This window comes from Cetorhinus maximus, chromosome 10, assembly GCF_964194155.1.
Source record: "Cetorhinus maximus chromosome 10, sCetMax3.hap1.1, whole genome shotgun sequence".
Taxonomy (NCBI): domain Eukaryota; kingdom Metazoa; phylum Chordata; class Chondrichthyes; order Lamniformes; family Cetorhinidae; genus Cetorhinus; species Cetorhinus maximus.
Window position 1 is genome coordinate 99568499 of NC_135888.1, and position 19319 is coordinate 99587817.

The following is a 19319-nucleotide window of genomic DNA, read 5'->3' on the forward strand; positions in this document are numbered from 1 at the left end:
AGTCATTGAATCAATCTGGCACAGAAGGAGGCCATTCAGTCCATTGAGTGCATGTTTCCTCACATCCTCAATGTCATCAGGGTGATATTCTTTGTCACATTGAAGATCTTCCACATTTGGTGGTTTCAGGCAGCAGTGTAATTATACAGTTAATATAAACACGACTATGATATGGGACACTTTTTGTAAACTGCATTGCAGCATGCCTCCAGATCTGCCCAAGCAGTGGAACCCTTGCTTCAACATTCCAATGGTCTGCTTGATAAGGATGGTAGTGGATGCATGGATCTTACTGTGTAGCAGTTAGCCCTTAAGTACAGTTTACTGAGAGCAGTCATGAGCATGTTTGCAAGAGACATGCATTATCCCTAAGCAGCCAGCCTCTGACTTGCTGTGCAAAGTCAAAGAGAGGGTGAAAGACTGGTAAAGAATAATGGTGTCATAACAGCTCCCAAATTAGTAAACAAAGACCCACTGTTAGTCAACACATACAGCAGCTGGACATTAATAGAGTGAAAGCCTTTGCAACTTATGAAAGCAGCAGGGTCTTTTGAGCAATCTGTGTGCAACCATTGATGCAAAAGGTTGCAATGTGTGCAAAATCCATAGCCATACACTGCTGTTTCTGGTCTCCATTGGTAAAATGATGTCATTGTTTGCTGAAGCAAACTATTTCATCAGTAATCTGCTTAAAGTCAGAATGTATTGCAGATTGACTACTGTTTCTGATATCCTTTGTTGCAGGTCAAGGCAAAGAAATGACTTTCATTGCAACAGGGGATGCTTTGCTAGTTCTGACAGGCAGCTACAGGCCTTGTTGCAGGAAGCAACACAACTTTGTCACAACTTCACTGCAGAAGGGCAGCCTCCTTAGGAAGGGTCATGAGGACTCGAGGCGTCGACTCTTTTCTTCTCCGCCAATGCTGCCGGTCCTGCTGAGTTTTTCCAGGTAATTCTGTTTTTGTTCTCCTTAGGCACTACTCTGACAAGTGCAGATATGTCATCCTAGGCCCACAAACTCTGCCTGCAGCTACAGCTCGGTATATTTCTTTCAGCAGATTCTCCTCCTCTTCTAGCCACAGTAGAATTTCCAGAAGGAACTCTAGGCAAAAACACATTGCCAGGTACCCCTTAACAGTTGAGAAAGTGGTGTAAACATAACCAACGGTCGTAAATGGCTCAAGTAGCAAAAAATGACTGTTTTACAAGCCAATAGTCTCTAATTCTTCTCAGTGTTTCACCAAGAGCAGTTAAATATCATGCTGGAAAACAGATGACAATCACCTCCTATTATTTTGAAATGGAATTTCTCCATTGCGCTACTGTGCAGTTTGTATGGTGTCCTCTTACATGTGGTTGCTTTAATTAATTTGAAGCAGTTTCAGAAGTAAATTTGAATATTGGATAATTTTATTGATCAATGAAGTTTAAAAATTGCAAAAAAAGAAACATTCCATCTCTTTAATTTACATAAAGTTGTGAAGAAATTTGTTTTTGTCGGCCATTGTTCTGCAAAGCTGTGATTGTGATGCTGACTTACAATGTGTGGAAAGCCAGGAATAAGAGTGGCAAATGGGTTAAGAGCAATTACTGTTACTACTACTGTAGACCATGGATGGTTTGTAACTTCCTCAAGAAAAGCACCAAAAAAAGGCTTTTGTTATAGAATTGTATGCTACTTTTGTAATTTCACCAGTTTGTTTTAAACTTCACTAATTAAAGTTTTATATTATCTAAAGGGTAATGGTGTTGAATGGATCATTTCCCTTTAAGCTGAAAGAAATGCTACTTTCAAGGGCAAATTGGATGATGCTTATCAATAAAATTAGCATTGTCTATGAACACACAGGTTCTATGCTGGGATGGAAGACCAGCAAATTAATATATAACTTGACATCTTATACTAAAGTTACTTCCACACGACTGTGTCCCTTTAATAACATGCAATGTATCAATTTTGCAAAAAGACACATTTCTATGAATGTAGGGCTGTACTGAGAATTTGTACCTGCTCCTTTCCCGATCTGAGTGCCTGAATTGATAGAAAAATGCTTTGACTCAGGTAAGTGGAGCTCTTACCCTAGTTTTGATGTCAAAGACTGTAAAGAAGTGTCATCATTTAAGATAAGATTAGCTTTTTGTATCCTACAGCACTGATCATAGTGAACTTTATAATGTTCCAACAATGTGGCTTCATCCATTAGTGGCAGTTTACTGCTCCACACTTTCAGCTTACAGTATTTCACAAAGCTAAACACCTACCCAACCTGCAAAAGTTAATTGCTGCAAACTCACATGTATAAGTCTAGTATGCCACAATAGTTTAAATGCAAGGTGTTTTGGACTTAGAACTCTATGTGCATGCTACTTTTAAAAGAACTTAGAAACAATAGAGTTTTAATTTTTACTCAAATCCATTACCACAGCCACGCTTACAAGGCAGAACACTATAAAAATCAGTTTAACATGTATTATTCTGCTTATTTACTTTCATATAATTATTTTCTCATCCATCTAAGCTGATTGTGTACCCATGTAGTAAATTTATTGTTTTTGTGCTAAGATGCATATCATAAGTGTATGTACATGAACTAATAAACCTTAATGTGCAACACTTAGTATGTGTACTATAACATTTTTGCATTTTTACAACTAAATGTAAATTTATACACAAAACTAAGTATTTTGTGTACAGTAAGGTGCAGGTAAAACATACTACATTCCATAAGCTGAAAAGTTAACATTGTCAATTGAGTTGAAGTACAATGAGATCACAGTTCATCACTTTCTACTAGCCCAGGGTATGATGATGTTGTATACTGGGAGTCCGGGTCCATCAGAAACCCTTGACCATTAAGCACTGAATATCGGGTAAATGTTGGCCGCACCTTCAGTGTCTTGGTGTTTGAAACTTGTTTCACTGGCCAAGCTGTTGGGAGCAAATAGAAAAGATGATTGTTAGAATTTGACCTAAAGTTATTTTTTTTAAAATCATTACTTGATGCTATAAATAAGCAATAGTTTTGTTGCCAGCTCCCATGACCTCTCTACTCCCATGGTCTCGATCAGTGAAGAGGCCAACTCTAACCACTGCCTCGTGTCCTTCAGCATCCACATCCTTCTACCCTCTTATAACTCTATTCCTTCTATGTCTGTCTTTGGAAAAACTCTTTCTTGAGTCATTTACAAACGCGCTTTCAAAATCCCAACTGACTATACTTTGTAGCTTTCTGTTCAGAACAATACTTCTGCAGCTGATGATTGTTCTACCACTCTTTCATCTCCATCTTTGATATCATCTTTCCCATCCCCGACAATCTCCATGTATGATCCCCATCTTTGCTCCATCAGCTCCAAGTGATGCAGACTTGAACATAACTGGTTTAGCCATACATCAACAGATTTGGTTGGATTGTCTCCAGCAAAAATGGGCCTCACTCTCCTCTTCCAGAACTGTCACTACTTTTAAGAACATATTGGAGAGCAAATATAACCACCATCATCTTTGCTGCCTCTCCTCTACCCCCTCAATGCTCACCACTAATAACGAGTGTCAGAAGCTCATGGACTTGCTCGTATGCATTCTTACAAATCAAGGGCCTTATGTCTGTTGGATGCCTCCTTTATCAGTTGGTTAGCTCTAAGCACGAATCGCACCAGGCCAATTCTTTGACATTTGACAAATTATCATTTGAACGCAATTTGCAGAAAACTACATGTGAGCAAAGCCAGAAAGATTTTGTGCAGATTTGCCTAAATTCTTAGTAATTTGCATGGTGTTTTTGAAGGCAGCTCACCAGCGATATCCAGTCTTGCTGTGCAGATTGTTGACCCAGCTTCATTTTGGGCAGACACAGTATACCAACCAGCATCACGTTTATCGACTGGGAAAATTTCAAGGCTAACTTTACCATCGTTGCTATGGTATAGGCTGCCAACACAAAAATTAAAACCTTGATATAAATTGTTAATAAAAGCATGCGCAATAATTTTAATTGAATTCTCAGGTATTAAAATTCCATAGTAAAACTTCAAAAACCTATTTTTTCTGTTTGTTTTTATTAGGCTTTTTAAAGTGAGGAATGTTACAGGAAAATGCAAAACATTTCCAATTTAGGCATCAAGAGGCCAAATTTCCTTTCAGCACAATCCTGACATTTACAATCCTACATTGCAACAGTTGATGCCCTCTGCTGCTGACTCCAGAGTTTATGGAGTTAGTGAGAGGTCACCTTATTAGTAACAGAAGCAAGCACGACTGTGTTTCATCTTTCGCGCCTGCCTGTCCACAATGGCTGCCCACCAGGCTGGAGTCCGTCCTCACAATTCTAGATTTGTTTTGAGCAAAGGCGCCAATCTTGAAAAATTAATTAAGACAAGTCACATTTCTCCATGGTCTCGCCTGCTTCTTTGACTTGAACCCCACCAATTGGGCTCACATACACCCATATGGAAACCAGTATGCCTCGCTTCATTGCATTTACTATCCCCCACAGACACACTCGCTCCAGCCTTGTTTGGCTGGAATGGGAACTCCAAGCATGGGGAGGCTTTACCCTTTTAGTGTCATCTGTCTGCTTAATGATATGTTTTAACTTCAATCTAAGACAAGAGCTTCCAACTGTATTGGATTAAACTTCTACACACTAAACTTCCACACCAACTACCCTTGTGGCCTCTATGCAGTTGCAGACCTACTGTCAAAGAACTTGGTGTAGGATTTCTGCAGTGGTTCTCCCAAACGTTTGCCATAATTTTAGTAGATTGACAGAAACTGAAAAAAAACAGCAAAACTTTTAATTAAATTATGATTTAGAGGTATAGAATTAGAGACAAAATAGTAAATTGGATTAAAAACCAGTAGAAAAGGAGTAGGAAATGCAAAGAGTGACAGATGGAATTCAATGCTTGTAAATGGGAGCATAAAGAAAAGAACCAATAATTATACTGTGAATAGAAAAAGTTGAGTGAAGTGGATGAAGAGGTTCAGGCTCATGTTCATAAGATATTAAAAGCAGCACCTCCATAATAAAAAAATATGTAATGTTGGGTTTTTATGGCAGGAAGTATAGAATATAAAAGTCAACATGTCATGATGAATCAGTATAAAACCTTGGTAAGACTAGATTTGGAGTGCAGTGTGCAGTTGAGCTCTGCACTTTGGGAAGGATGTTGAATTGATAGAGTGGGTATAGCATAGATTTGCTAAGATGCTACCTGGTAGAAAGAAATGCACATGTGATGAAAGACTGTTTCTGTTAAGCTTGAGGTCGCAATTTCCACAGGGCCCACTAGGCCAGTAGTTCTGCATGACCTAGGAACATAGGAACAGGAGTAGACCATTTAGCCACTTGAAACTGTTCCACCGTGCAATAGGATCGTGGTTGATCTGTGACCTAGCTCCATATACCTGAGAACGTTAGAAGATTATAGTTAGACCATTTGCAATGTTTTCACCTACTTCCTTTAATACTGTGGGATGGAAACCTCTGGTCCTGGGGATTTGTCACTTTTTAATCAAAGCACAATCAAAAGTAGAGTCAATATTGGTTTATGAAAGGGAAAGCGTGGAGTTTGACAAAGTTATTGGAATTATTTGAAGATGTAACAATTAGAATGGATAAAGGGGAACCAGTAGATGCAGTGTATTTGGATTTCCAAAAGGCATTCAGTAAGGTGCTACATAAAAGATTACCACAGAAGGTAAGAGCTCATGGGGTTGGGGCTAATGTATTAGTGTGGATAAAAGATTGACTAACTAACAGGAAACAGAGAGTTGGGACAAATGGGTCATTTTCACTCTTAGTCATACGGACTTGAAACGTTAACTCTGTCTTTCTCTCCACAGATGCTATTAGATCTGCTGAGTTTTTCCAACATTTTCTGCTTTGGTTTCAGATTTCCAACAACCGCAGTATTTTGCTTTTATTTTAGTGGGTCATTTTCAGGTTGGGAAAGTGTAACTAGTGGAATGTCACAGGGATCAGTGCTGGGGCCTTAATTATTTGCAATCTGCTCTAACAATCATATCATGCCCATTAAAATAATTGTACATTGTACATTGTACTTTTTAAAAAAATAAAGCAACATGGAATAATGGACACTGTGCCCTCTCAAAATGGATTCCAGAAAGTCAGGTGATTTCTGTTTGTGGTTTCTGGACAGACAGAGACAATGGGATTTTCATCCTAGAGGCAGGCAGCGGGAGTTGGGAAATTTCCTGTCTCAGCGCACCCACGTTGGGAGAAAGTGCGTGCAAAGGCGGGATTTTTATTCCAGAGGATGGGTGCTAACTGGAGTCACCCCCACCCCATCCACCCCCAGAAACAGTTGAGAGGCAACCACAGGAGCTGCCGAATGCCAAGGCCTGCCTCGGTGCTCAGGGACTTTGTCCCCATTGTTTTATTTAATATTTGGCCCTGTAGCCCTCACTCCCCCTCACCTTCCCACACACTCCCCATGTCCTATCCATGCCAACACATGGCCTGCTACCCACCCCCTCATACTCTCCGTGCCAATCTATGCCTATCCACTCACCCCCAATGGCCCCTCATACCCTCCATGGCAACCTATGGCATTTATATGCCCATTCAGGCTGTATACACTGTACAAAAGCAATGAGCCCTATAGTAACAATGGCATGTGTGGAAAGACTTTTCTTAAAGAAGCTGCTTTTACTACAGGTCTGTAAAAGTGTATATGATCCAGGCCTTTAAAGTACCAAAAGCAGGAATTACAAGCACTTGACACCTCTTTATATTATGTAAATAAACCTTGTGCGATGCCAAGACTTGACTGAGAGCCCAGACACCCGTTAGTCTGTTGAAACAGTTGCACACAAGAGAAAACATTTCTTGATTGGCAGCTCTTTCAATTAGATCTATTTTGTCAATTGCACAATATTAATTTACACAAGATAACGAAGTGTCAAGTGCTTGCATTTCTGCTATTGATACTTGAAAGGCCTGGATGAGCGACACTTTTATAAAGCTGTAGGAAAAGCAGTTTGTTTAAAAGAAAGTTATGAATGAATGACTTCTTTAAAGCTTTTCCACACATGCCATTGTTATTATAGGGTTCATTGGTTCTGGAGTGTTTACTGGGTGATTAGGCATGCAAGTGCCATAGGTTGGTATGGGGGGGCCATTGGTGTGAATGGACTGGCATAAGTTGGCATGGAGTGTATGAGGGTCCATTGGGAGTGGGTATCAGGGCATATGTTGGCAAGGGGGCATGGGTAAGAAGTTTTGAACTAACCTTTCAAAAGGATCCCTCATCCAGACTATGGGGCCCTGAACCAGCAGTCCTTGAAAAGATGGTCCAGCTCCAGGAAAATTGGCTAGGTTGGAAGTGCAGGGTACAGGCTTGCAGCCCACACCCTTATCCCATGCTGATGAAAATTGGGGGCACTGGGAATGAGGCTGGGAATCGCAGAATCAGATCCCGCCTGCCATTTTAAAGGTCTTCAGAGTCTCCTGGCTGCAAAAATCCAGCCTAATATGTCTGGGTAGTTACTTAAAAATGCAGATGAGTTTTCCAGATGCAGATTGACTGCCCCTCACTATTTCAATGGAAGAAATTTGAAAGACAATGAATACCAGATCTGTCGGCCCCATGAAGATGGAATGTCAAATAAAGTCTTTCAATGAGCTAATCATAACTGGTACGTTGATGGGATATCAATTATCCCCTCATTATGTATCAATCGTCTCAGCTCCAACCCTTAAGTGTATAATGTTATGCATAGAAACTTCCATCATATGACTGAAACTAGCTGGAGAGGAGCGTTGACATCTTATTACTCCACAAGGGAATCCAGCAAGGCAGTCTGAGACCAGCAGCACAGATGGGTCACACCCAGAAAGAAGAAAATATTTCTGCCTCTAAAAGACAGTCAACTTAGGCAGTGAAGGGGCTAATTTGTTTCACCTGCAAGTTTATGTCTCTTAATATAGAAGCTCAGCCACATTTCCACCTGGAGAAGTCAGAAGCATCCAATTTCCATTGGTTTCCAAGGAACCAAGAGAAAATCCTTCAGGCTTACAATGCTTTTCAACCTCCATCTTAAAGAGCTGGTTAAAAACAAACATCGTGTTTCTTGTTACTCTGTTAGTAATCTAAGTGTATGTTTTATCTCCAGAAATCATCTTTTCTTGTGTACATGTGCCTGTGTGTTTGAGGAATGGGTGTTTATTGTACATTTTGGGTGTTGTAAAAATACATGTTTATCCTTTCTTTTGATTTTAAACTTATAAGAAAGCCTGTTTGTGTCTGTTCTTTAATGTCACCAAACTCAAAAATGCATCTTGTTGCGGTCAGCTGAGAGGTCAGAAAAGGGGGAAAGTTATCCCACCACTTCTCTGTGTCTGTGACACTATATTAATGATTTGGGTGAAGAGACAGAGTGTATTGTAGCCAAATTATCTGATGATACAAAGATAGGTAGGGAAGCAAGTTGTGAGGAAGGCACAAAGAGACATAGATAGGTTAAGTGAGTGGGTAAAAAAAATTGGCACATGGGATATATTGTGAGAAAATATGAGGTCCTTTACTTTGGCAGGAAGAATAGAAAAGCAGAATATTATTTAAATAGACTGAGATAGCAGAAAGCTGTGGTACAGAGGGATCTGGGTGTACTCATTTATGAATCACAACAAGTTAGCATGCAGGTACAGCAAGTAATTAAAACGGAATGTTTGCCTTCATTGCAGAGGAAATGGAGCATACAAGTAAGGAAATCTTGCTACAATTGTACAGGTCATTGGTGAGACGGCACCTAGAGTATTGCATACAGTTTTGGTCGCCTTATTTAGGGGGGAATGTCTTTGCATTGGAGGCAATTCAGAGAAGGTTCACTAGGTTGATTCCTGGTGTAAAGGGGTTGTCATATGAGGAAAGGTTGCGCAGGTTGGGCCTATACTCATTGGGGTTTAGAAGAATGAGAGGTGACCTTATGGAGATATGGGGGATTGACAGGGTAGATACTGGGAGGATGTTTCCCCTCGTGGGGGAATCCAGAACTTGGGAGCACAGTATCAAAAGAAGGGGGTCTCTCATTTAAGACAGAGATGAGGAAGAATTTCTTCTCTCAGAGGATGGTTAATATTTGGAATTCTCTACCCCTGAGTGTAGTGGAGGCTGGATCATTGAATATATTCAAGGCTGAGTTAGATAGATTTTTGATCTACAAGGAAGTCAAGGGTTATGGGGAGCGTGGGGTGGTGCAGGAAGGAAAGTGGAGTTAGGACCATAATCAGATCAGCCGTGATCTTATTAAGTGGTGACACAGACTCGAAGGGCCAAATGGCCTACTCCTGTTGCTAATTCTTATGTTCTTATGTTTAGTGCCATTATTTTCTACATTATTGTTATTTTCTTTAAATCAATTTTGTTGAGTCCCAGGAAAGTGGGGACATTTTGAAAATATATTCGTTCATGGGATGTGGGCGTCACTGGCTAGGCCAGCATTTATTGCCCATCCCTAATTACCCTTCAGAAGTTGGTGGTGAGCTGCCTTCTTCAACCGCTGCAGTCCATGTGGTGTAGGTACACCCACAGTGCTGTTAGGGAAGGAGTTCCAGGATTTTGACCCAGCAACAGTGAAGGAACAGCGATATATTTCCAACTCAGGATGGTGAGTGGCTTGGAGGGGAACTTCCGGGTGGTGGTGTTCCCATGCAAATTCTGCCCTTGTCCTTCTAGATGCTAGCGGTGCTGGGTATGAAAGATGCTGTCTAAGAAGCCTTGGTGAGTTGCTACTGTGCATCTTGTAGATGGTACACATTGCTGCCACTAAGCGTTGGAGGTGTAGGGAGCGAATGTGGATGGGGTGCCAATCAAGTGGGCTGCTTTGTCCTGGATGGTGTCAAGCTTCTTGAGTGTTGTTAGAACTGCACTCATCCAGGCAAGTGGGGAGTATTCCATCACACTCCTGACTTGTGTCTTGTAGATGGTGGACAGGCTTTGGGGAGTCAGGAGGTGAGTTACTAGCCACAGGATTCCTAGCCTCTGAACTGCTCTTGTAGCCAGTCCAGTTCAATGTCTGGTCAATGGTAACCCCCAGGAGGTTGATAGTGGAGGATTCAGCATTGGGAATGCCATTGAGGATCAAGGGGCAATGGTTAGATTCTCTCTTGTTGGAGATGGTCATTGCCTGGCACTTGTGTGGTGTGAATGTTACTTGCCACTTATAAGCCCAAACCTGGATATTGTCCAGGTCTTGCTGCATTTGGGCATGGATTGCTTCAGTATCTGAGGAGTCGTGAATGGTGCTGAATATTGTGCAATCATCAGTGAACATCACTACTTCTGACCTTATGATGGAAGAAAGGTTATTGATGAAACAGCTGAAGATGATTGGGCCAGGGACACTACCCTGAGGAACTCCCGCATGATGTCTTGGAGCTGAGATGACTGACTTCCAACAATCACAACCATCTTTCTTTGTGCTGGTTATGACTCAACCAGTGGAGAGTTTTCCCCCTGATTCCCATTGACTCCAGCTTTGTTAGGGCTCCTTGATGCCACACACTGTCAAATGCTGCCTTGTTGTCAAGGGCAGTTACTCTCACATCACTCCTGCTTTAAAGAGTTCCTGTTCCAACTGCACTTCCTTGACAACAATTGCTGTGTGACAAAGGCCTATTAAGTTCTGACCATTCTGGAAGGGAAGTGATGTCCTGGCATAACTAAGGGCCAGATGTTCTGACCCTGACGCAGGTCAACCTGCATTGAGCGGGCTGTAAAGATGCTCAGTGAGGTCCGATTCTGGGATTCCCATTGCTGACAATTTTCAACGGGGTCGGATAAGGGGAATGGGTTGTGAGCCTGCAGCCAGCAGTCCCAACATCATTGCCTCCATTATGGGGTTGGGCATTTCAGACCCTCTGCAATTATGATGGAGTCTGGCCGGTTTCTGAAAGCAACTTGGTTCACATCAGCTCAGAGGTGTTGTGAACCATGAGGGAACTCTTTTCTGGAGTCAGGAACTTTTTGATAAGTGAGTTCAAAAGGTGTTGCCACATTCACACATCATAATAAAATGCTGTATTAAGTGCTCTTCTGCATTAAATAATATTGATATTCAGGTTTGACTGTGTCAATTGTCCCCTGTGCTTTAACCTTTTTATTAATTGACAGCTCAGACACCTGTTTCCCTGCTTCAAAGCTTAAATAGATGGCTGAGTTGTTTGAATTACATAAAAGGCTTTAATATATTCAGAACTGGAGGTTTTGTTGATGCAATTGTACAATGGAATCTCATTATGAATGCTTGACTAAGCTCCAAAGCCACGAATGGATTCAGCTCAGCAGGAGTTGTTGATGTGGCTGTCAAGGGGACTGAGAGTTTTTTTACATTGATAGCTTAATGAGTTCCTAAGAGGATAAAGTTTTTTAAGTGATTTATGAGTGACCATTTATTTTGATGGTTTTATGAGTTCTTAATAGGATAATTTTTTTATGTCCTTTTTGAATGGCTGCATCTCGAAGATTTCCCAATGTTCTTATAGGGCTCATGAGTTCTGCACAAAATGGATAAATGGGTGTATGGATGGGGCATGGGGAAAGAGGTCAAGGGGTGAGGGGGAATAACGGGATGGATGGATGAGGGGATGTATGGGATGGGTGTATGGGGTGAGGAGATACATATAGGGGCCATGGAGGAGTATTGAGTGGGTATGACAGGTGGGTGAGGGTGAGAGGGGTGAGGGGTGAGGGTTAGGGGGCCACACATTCATCTACCGAACTGGGCCAATTCCTACAAATGGAGCCGGACCTTTTAACTTGCCTGCTTCGTCAACTGCCCACCTCCATTTTTATCTCAGGCCTTCTTCGGGAGGTAGCGGCCGTGACTCCAGCCTGTCCCTGCCATCCCACCGTGAAATTCCGTAGGTGGGCACTGCCAGACTGAAGGCAGGATTGCGATGTTGGGAACTGGCCTGACTCGCGATTTCTGCCATAAAGGGGAAAATCCGGCCCTGAGTCTCTGCCATTTCTGAGTGGGTTTTTGCCAGTCTCCCACTGGAATTACAGTAACTTGTAATTACCTGATTCTGTCTGTGTTGCGCTTTATCATTTCATGATCTTTTCTCCAGAAGATTATTGGCTGTGGCTCTCCAGTCACCTGGCATTCCAACTTAACTTTTCCCCCTTCGACAGCTCTGGAATTTTGGAGCTTGTAAATAAATTCTGGTACCAGTACAGACCCTCGTGCTTAAAGAAGAAAAATTGCAACATGAGTTACTTAGCCACTGGTTTGATCTTTATGACATTTTACCTCCAGCAGCAATTTGCAAATGAATGCACCTGATGTCACAGCACATTTCTAACTTCATTGCTTAGGACAGTTTCCACATTGAATAAATGATGTATCTAACAGGGATCTAATATTTATCTTTCCTCCTGAGGCCTAAGCTAGATTTGCTGAATGAATCATGACACTGAGCACTCATTCACCGGCAGAACTAAATTAGAGGGGGTAATTTTGACCTAACGCAATGGCTGGGAAACTGATGGGTTTGAGTTGTAATCTCATTTTATACTTCATCTGATTTTACTATCCAGTGACATCTGTGGAGGATAACTTTTGAGTGTATTTTGACTTAGGCGGTCAACAAGATCTCGTCAGCTATTCGGCCTGTATGGTAGATTCTAATTACTCTCAAAAATATTTAGGAAAATAGAATTAATTACCTGTTAGATCCCATAAAGAATTTAGCCATTGCTAGCATATGATTTCCCTATTTTGCCATAGCTCAGATGTACAAGGCTTCGCAAGGATTTTTAGGTCTGGGTTGAACAACAGAGAGATTAGAAACAGGAGTCGGCCATTCAGCTGCTTGAGCCTGTTCTGCTATTCAGTAAGATCATGGCTAATTTGTATCTTAACTCCATCTGCCTAACCAGTCTATCGATCTCAATTTTGAAACTGGCAGTTGGTCTAACTTCAATAGCTGTTTGGGGAAGAGGGTTCCATATTTCCACTGACCCTTTGTGAGAAGTGCTTCCTGAATGGCTCGAATTCTAAGCTTATACCCCCTTTGTTTTGAACTAAGAGGAAATAGTTTCTCACTCTCTACCCTATCAAATCCTTCAATTATCTTGTGCACCTCAATTACATCACCCTTTAATCTTCTATACGCAAGGGAATTCAAGTCAAGTGTATCCAGTCAATCATCAAAATTTTACTTTCTAGTCCAGAACTCATTCTAGCGAATCTCTGCTATATATCCCTTCTAAGATTAGTATATCCTTCCTGAACTGAACACAGTAATCTGGGTGCAAGAAAGAAACTGGCATGAATTTCTACAAGATTGTATAAGTAACCTCACATACTCAATGCTGTGTGATTTGGGATCTTTGAATATATAGGCCTTGAAATTTCACCATGGGATACCAGCATACAAATTGTATGCAATTTCTCTCTTCTTTGTTTCAATGAAGGCATTAATTCATTTTGCTAAAATAATGGAATGAATGCCAGGATTCTGCCAGGCTGACGGGTGTCTTGCCCACTGGTCAGGAAACTGGTGGGGAACCCCCGTCAGTTACCTGGGGGAGGCCTGACAGAACCAAGTGCCCTTTGGGCACTTAAGTGGCCACCGTCAGGCCTTCCTTGCAACTAAGGTTCCCGGCAGCAGAAGTTCCACCCGCTGAGAGCTGTCAACCAATCAGAGGTCAGCAGCTACTCTTTGCCATCAGCGCCAGCAGGAGATACCTACAGCTGGTGGCAAAGCACCCACCAGAAGTTCAGGATCATTGTCCGACCCCAGACCAAAAATGAGTGAAGTCGGGATGGGGATCACAAGGTGGGGGTCACAGGAGAGGGGAGCTGGGAGGTTGGAGGCAAGAGCAGGGGTGACTTTCAGCAGTCCACTCCCTTCCTGAAGTCGGATCCTTTGTTCTGGCACAAAATATCTGACCACAAGGGAACCCGCTAGGAGGCCATTGGCAAATCCAATAGGGTTTGATGGGAGCCTTCTGAGGGTGCGTGAAAGCCATGTGGTTCCCATTTCATCCATGAGGCACCATCACGGTGGCCTCAGAGGTAGAGTGTCACAGATATAAGTGACATTTCACCGCCGTCACCGGCATCAACCCTTCCATTTTCTGACTTAATCGGAGAAGATTTTGCCCCAGCAGGAGACTGATGTAGGGCTTTTCCAATGATTACGTGGGCCTGGCTGCTATATTTCCCGCCACAGCAGGCCGCATTAAATCTAGCCTGAGGAATTTCGAACTGCTGCCTTAAAATTTCTGAAGTGTAATTTAGGGTCTGGATGTTAAATGATTTTTATTAACACCATCCACATATATAGGCTATAAATAGGCATGTTTTTCTGTATTGGAAAGACTGTCTGAACAATGTCCATTCATAAAGACCCTGAAATTGGGAAATTGTCAAACAAGACAATGCTCCCTTCAATATAAGGACTGCCTAATTGTTTACAATGAATTTGTATAATTTTAGTAAATAAGGATACTCTCACCTTCTACTTCAAGGTGTACCGTGAACTTGCACTGGCCAGCTCGATTGACGGCTACACATTCATACATCCCAGCATCACTTTCTGTGACTGCATCAATGATAAGTGAGTGTACACCTTTTGCTGACACTAGCATCTTATGACCAATATCTTGTTGAACAGGTTGGCCTTTTAAGTACCACACAAGTTCCGGAGGTGGCAGTCCACTGACCTGTCAATGCAACAATAAATGTGCTAAGTAGGGCTCTGAAATATGCAAGCGCAGAAATACGTGTTTTACAAAGATTTTAGTTCCATAATGCAATAATCAGCAGGGCACCAAGTGTAAATGATGAGCTGTGCTGGCGTGAAAGTGCTTTTGTTACTGTTACAAGCCATGGTAGAATGTCTAACATTTGGAATTCTGAGTGTGGATTTTTCAAGTTCTGGCCTACAATATAAAAGAAGAAGCTCGGATGGATAACCTTACAGAAAGTGATATGTGATTTTTGTTTTGTATTGACAGCAAAAAATAGACAGCAGATACACTTTAAATTAAAACAGATAATACTGGAAACACTGAGCAGGTCAGGTAGCATCTGTGGAGAGAACTGACACATAGCATGTTAATCAGTAATATCCTCTGGTTTTGATGAAGGATCCACACCTGGACATCAACTCGTCTGTTTTCTCTACAGATTCTGCCTGACATGTTGAGAGCTACCAGCGTACTCTATTTTTGTTCCAGAGGTCCAGTATCTGCAATTTTTTTTTGTTTAAGCTCCAAATTATGTTGAAAGAGATATCATTGTAAAATCCTGGGGCTGGAGTAAAAGGACACAATTTAAGGGAGTTGGTTTAAAACAGGAAAATTGGGGCCACTATTAATCAGTTTTTTAACTCTTGGCAAACAATTCTACAATTATCAGTTCTAGATTTACATACTAACTGCACAATAAATATGCAACAAAAACACAGGTTTGCCAGAAACAAATATCATTTTGCAGTAATTTTAACATGGGGAATGGAAGTATTTTAAACTGGGATTATATACCTTGCAATCTATTCTGCAGAGCCCATACTGTTGAATTACCATATTCTCATCTGGTTTCTGTAAAAAGCGAGGTGGATAGAGCTTCTCTTGGATCGATGCGTTCTCATTTTCAAACTCTCTGGAGCCGAGCTTTTGTCTATGGAAAGATTAAATTCTTTGCATTATGGCTACTCTACTTAAAAAGAACTCTTTACTGCTATTTTGCAAGCTTTGTTGTATATGTGGATTATCCCATGCATTTAAATGGAATTGGACATCTCAGAACAATCTTTTATAAAGAAATGCTTTTCAGCAGGATTACATCGCCTGGTATTTCATATGATTTTGTACACTGCAGATTGTACCTATATGGCAGTATTTGAGCATCCAGTTCTGTTTCAATTTTTCCCAAACATCATGTTCCATTTCTTGTATTCTTATGCATAAACTGTTTTGTATTGCACTGAATAAGATTAACAAATGTTCAACTGCAGCAGTCATTATTGAACTACCTTTATTTACACCTCCCAGATAGAGAGGGCAGCAGAGAGGCCAACATAACAAAATGCTCAGATCTTGCAATGTACTACACACCCTTGCAACCTAAAAAAACGCTTACACATTAAAATGTAAAATGGTACATGTACATAAGTTCCAAGAATATATGTCTAAACCAACATCAACAATACCTGAAAATTTAACAGGTTGGGTTGCATACTTGTTTATACTGCAATCACAGTGAAAACATATATGACTGCTCCTACCAGAGTAATTTAAATGTAAAAAGGAAAACTTTTCCCTTAGCACCAGAATGTGTTTCACAAAAATATCATCCTTTGATAAGAAATAATAAAAAGTGCAACTTTATTCTTCTTCCTTCCTACATACTGTCAATTAACCTATCTGGCTTTTTTATCTAATTGTCTGCGTATCTTTTTCCATTTCCATTAGTTTGACTCTACTCTCTCAACATCTCTCGCTGTGTCAAACCTGAACTTTGACTTTGATTACCAACTCCATTTAATGGTTATGACTATGACATTGATTGATGATTTATCTTCATCAAAGACCCTGACACACTTTGCTCTACCAGTGGATTCTGTAATACTGGCAAACATTCAGTTTCCTTTTGACTATCACTTTCTTTCTGACTTTCACTTGGGACCATTGGAACAATTTGGACTAGAGGCAGCTTATCATGTTCTCCCTGTCAGATTTCCTCTTTCAAGCAAATGATCTGTACGACACTGATTGAGTCACTCTCCAATCTTCACTAGATACGTGGATGTACCTAGCCTCTGTAGAACAACTACAATCACATACTTCTTATCACCGCGATGATTTTTCACTATGATCCTCTGACCAGTACTGAATCTTCAAGTTTCATGCCTCATGTATCATGACTCATCTTCAGTTTGTCTTGCTTTTCTCTTACTTTGTTATTGTCATCAGGCATAAGCAAACTAAACCTTGTGTCCCAGTCAGAAGACAGGAAGGAAAAAGGAGGAATTTCTAATTTTCAGAAAGCAACAGGGACCTCGTTATCTTTAAAGAGGTACTACTGTCCTCTGTGACTGCCGACAATCAAATTCCAAAGAAATGAACCAACCCCCTTTACATTTCTAAGGCAGAGCTCTGGCTAACGGAGACGGTATGGCTGCAAAGGACAAAAGGTACCCTGGCTCCTCTATTAAACACCTCAAGACTCCAGACTTGGGAAGATACATCCTTTGTTCAAACCCCAGGAGATGAAATGGGAGGTACGTGACCTGACCTTCGTCAAGCTGCTAGAACTTGTAATATTGCCGTATGGAACTGAACCCAAGCAGTCTGCCATCTTACCATCTAACAGGTAGCAGCAGAATGAGCTCTGACCGGGTAAATTGCCTGGCCCTAATCTATACTGTGAACTACTGGAACATTGGACCTTCTGTATCTGTGCCTTCAAGACTAATTCATCTCTATGTGGCTTCTCCCATTAGGGAAGCCCTCACTAGTGGGAAAGACAGATCACCCTACGAGAGTCAGCCTGCTACCTTCTGAAGGAATATGCCATTGGACTTTTGATTCTGGGCTCTGGACTCATGTAAAACTATAACTCTTATTTTTATCCTGGTCCAGCCCTGTACCCCTCTCTTTCCCTTATCCTTTTATTATTGTGTGTGCAAAAAGGGGTGGATGTTGCAAAACCGCTTCCTGTGTTTTGTGTGTGTGTAAAATAAACCACCCTCTTATTTCACCTTATCTTGAGTTTGCTGTGGGGTTATTCATTGGATTGGATCACTCCAAACTGAAGGGTTGGGGAAAACAGGCCATCACTTAAAAAGGGGAAATCAGAAATCAAAAACACCTTTCTGTTTACGGACTGGTATTGAGAGGAGAAATCAGGGCTGTTCGAATTAATCCCCCTCCTGCCACTCACACTTGTCAAGGAGCATGTTTAAATACTAACCTATATGCTGAGCAAACTGTTGTACACAGTGGGGCTACTTTGTGAGAGAACAGAAAATTGTTTAACCTGTTTTGAAGAGAAACATCAATTGACTGCCTAACTTGTCACCGAGCAAATATCACTGCAAAGACCTCTTCACAATCTGTTCAATTCTTTCCGTAGCACCATTCGATGCTGGGTGATATGGGCCAGAATTTTCTGTTTGGCGTATGGAGGCGGGCCCCGCACACCGACGCATAAAATAACATATGGTGACATCAGGCGTGCGTCCCGATGTCACTGCGTGTCATTCCGATCTTTCATTCGGTGGGCGCGCACCAGAGTTGGCTGCATGCCCGCCGAACTGTCAAAGGCTTGTTAAGGCCATTAATAAACTAATTAACCTAATTGACAGGGCTGCCTGTCCGACCATGAGGTTGGCGGGCAGGCCAAGAGCCCAGGTGGCCTTCGCATTTTTCATGAAACCTCATCCACGGGCGCGCGTCATGCTGGGCTGGCCTTAATTGATCTGTATGGCCAGCCCACGTAAAATGGCAGTGCGCAACTGATCACGGGTGGTGATTGGCTCTGCGCCCGCCCACGCCCGCTCCCGACCGACCTGCCCAACGGGGAAAAAATTCTCCCCATAGTTATATTAGAGTGTGTTTGACTACATTCTTACTGAGAAATATTTCAAACTCTTCTAACATAAACTTTGGACCATTATCTGACATCTCTGGCAACCCACGAATTGCAAACCAACATCTCAAAACCTCAAAAGTGTGGGTACTTGTGGTATTGGGCATAAACTCAGCATTTATCCACTTACTATATCTATCAAAAGGAGCAGGTTAGCTCAATAAGCTAGATGGCTAGCGTGGGGTTCAGAATAACAATGCTGCTTGGATTCCCGTTCTAGCTGAGATAGACCTGGGACCTGCCACCTTGCCAACACCCTGAAAATGGAAGGCAAAGGCAAACTATTACTGACAAAAACTGCCAAGAAAATTATTCAGGATGAAGCATCAGCAGACAATGAGTCAAAACCTGCCTTTGGAAAGAGCAAATATGACATGACATAGCTATTGACCAAGGCAAGGTAGTCTTTCCCTTCCACTTCAAAGAAATCGGCATGTACTTGTCCCAATGGTTTTCTTGTTTTTGACATTGGAATGAAAGGAAGATTGGTTGGATCATTGCTCATTCTGATACACACTTCACAACTTTACACTAACTCTTCAATATCTCTTTCTAACTTTGGATACCAAAAATAGCTTCTTGCTGGTGCTTTCATACAAACAATCCCTGTGTGCTCTTGATGAAGTTCCTCTAACAATCCCTCTCGAAACCTTGGTGGAAGAATGACTCTTAATAACAATGATCTACACTC

The 19319-nt window shown here is 41.6% G+C and overlaps 1 protein-coding gene across 6 annotated transcripts in view; it reads right to left on the reverse strand.

Annotated features, from left to right (window-relative positions):
• Positions 1-1388: 1388 nt before the first annotated feature.
• The window catches only part of LOC144685870 (myotilin-like), a 140923-nt gene continuing 122992 nt past the window's right edge, over positions 1389-19319 (reverse strand). For all 6 annotated transcript variants that reach the window (XM_078550856.1, XM_078550857.1, XM_078550855.1 and 3 more), the window contains 5 exons: positions 15520-15655; positions 14490-14697; positions 12048-12213; positions 3798-3931; positions 1389-2929 (listed from right to left, as the gene is read on the reverse strand). In XM_078550856.1, coding sequence (XP_078406982.1) covers positions 2772-2929; positions 3798-3931; positions 12048-12213; positions 14490-14697; positions 15520-15655 — 802 coding nt within the window. In that variant the 3' untranslated portion in view covers positions 1389-2771. The remainder of the gene's footprint in view (positions 2930-3797; positions 3932-12047; positions 12214-14489; positions 14698-15519; positions 15656-19319) is intronic.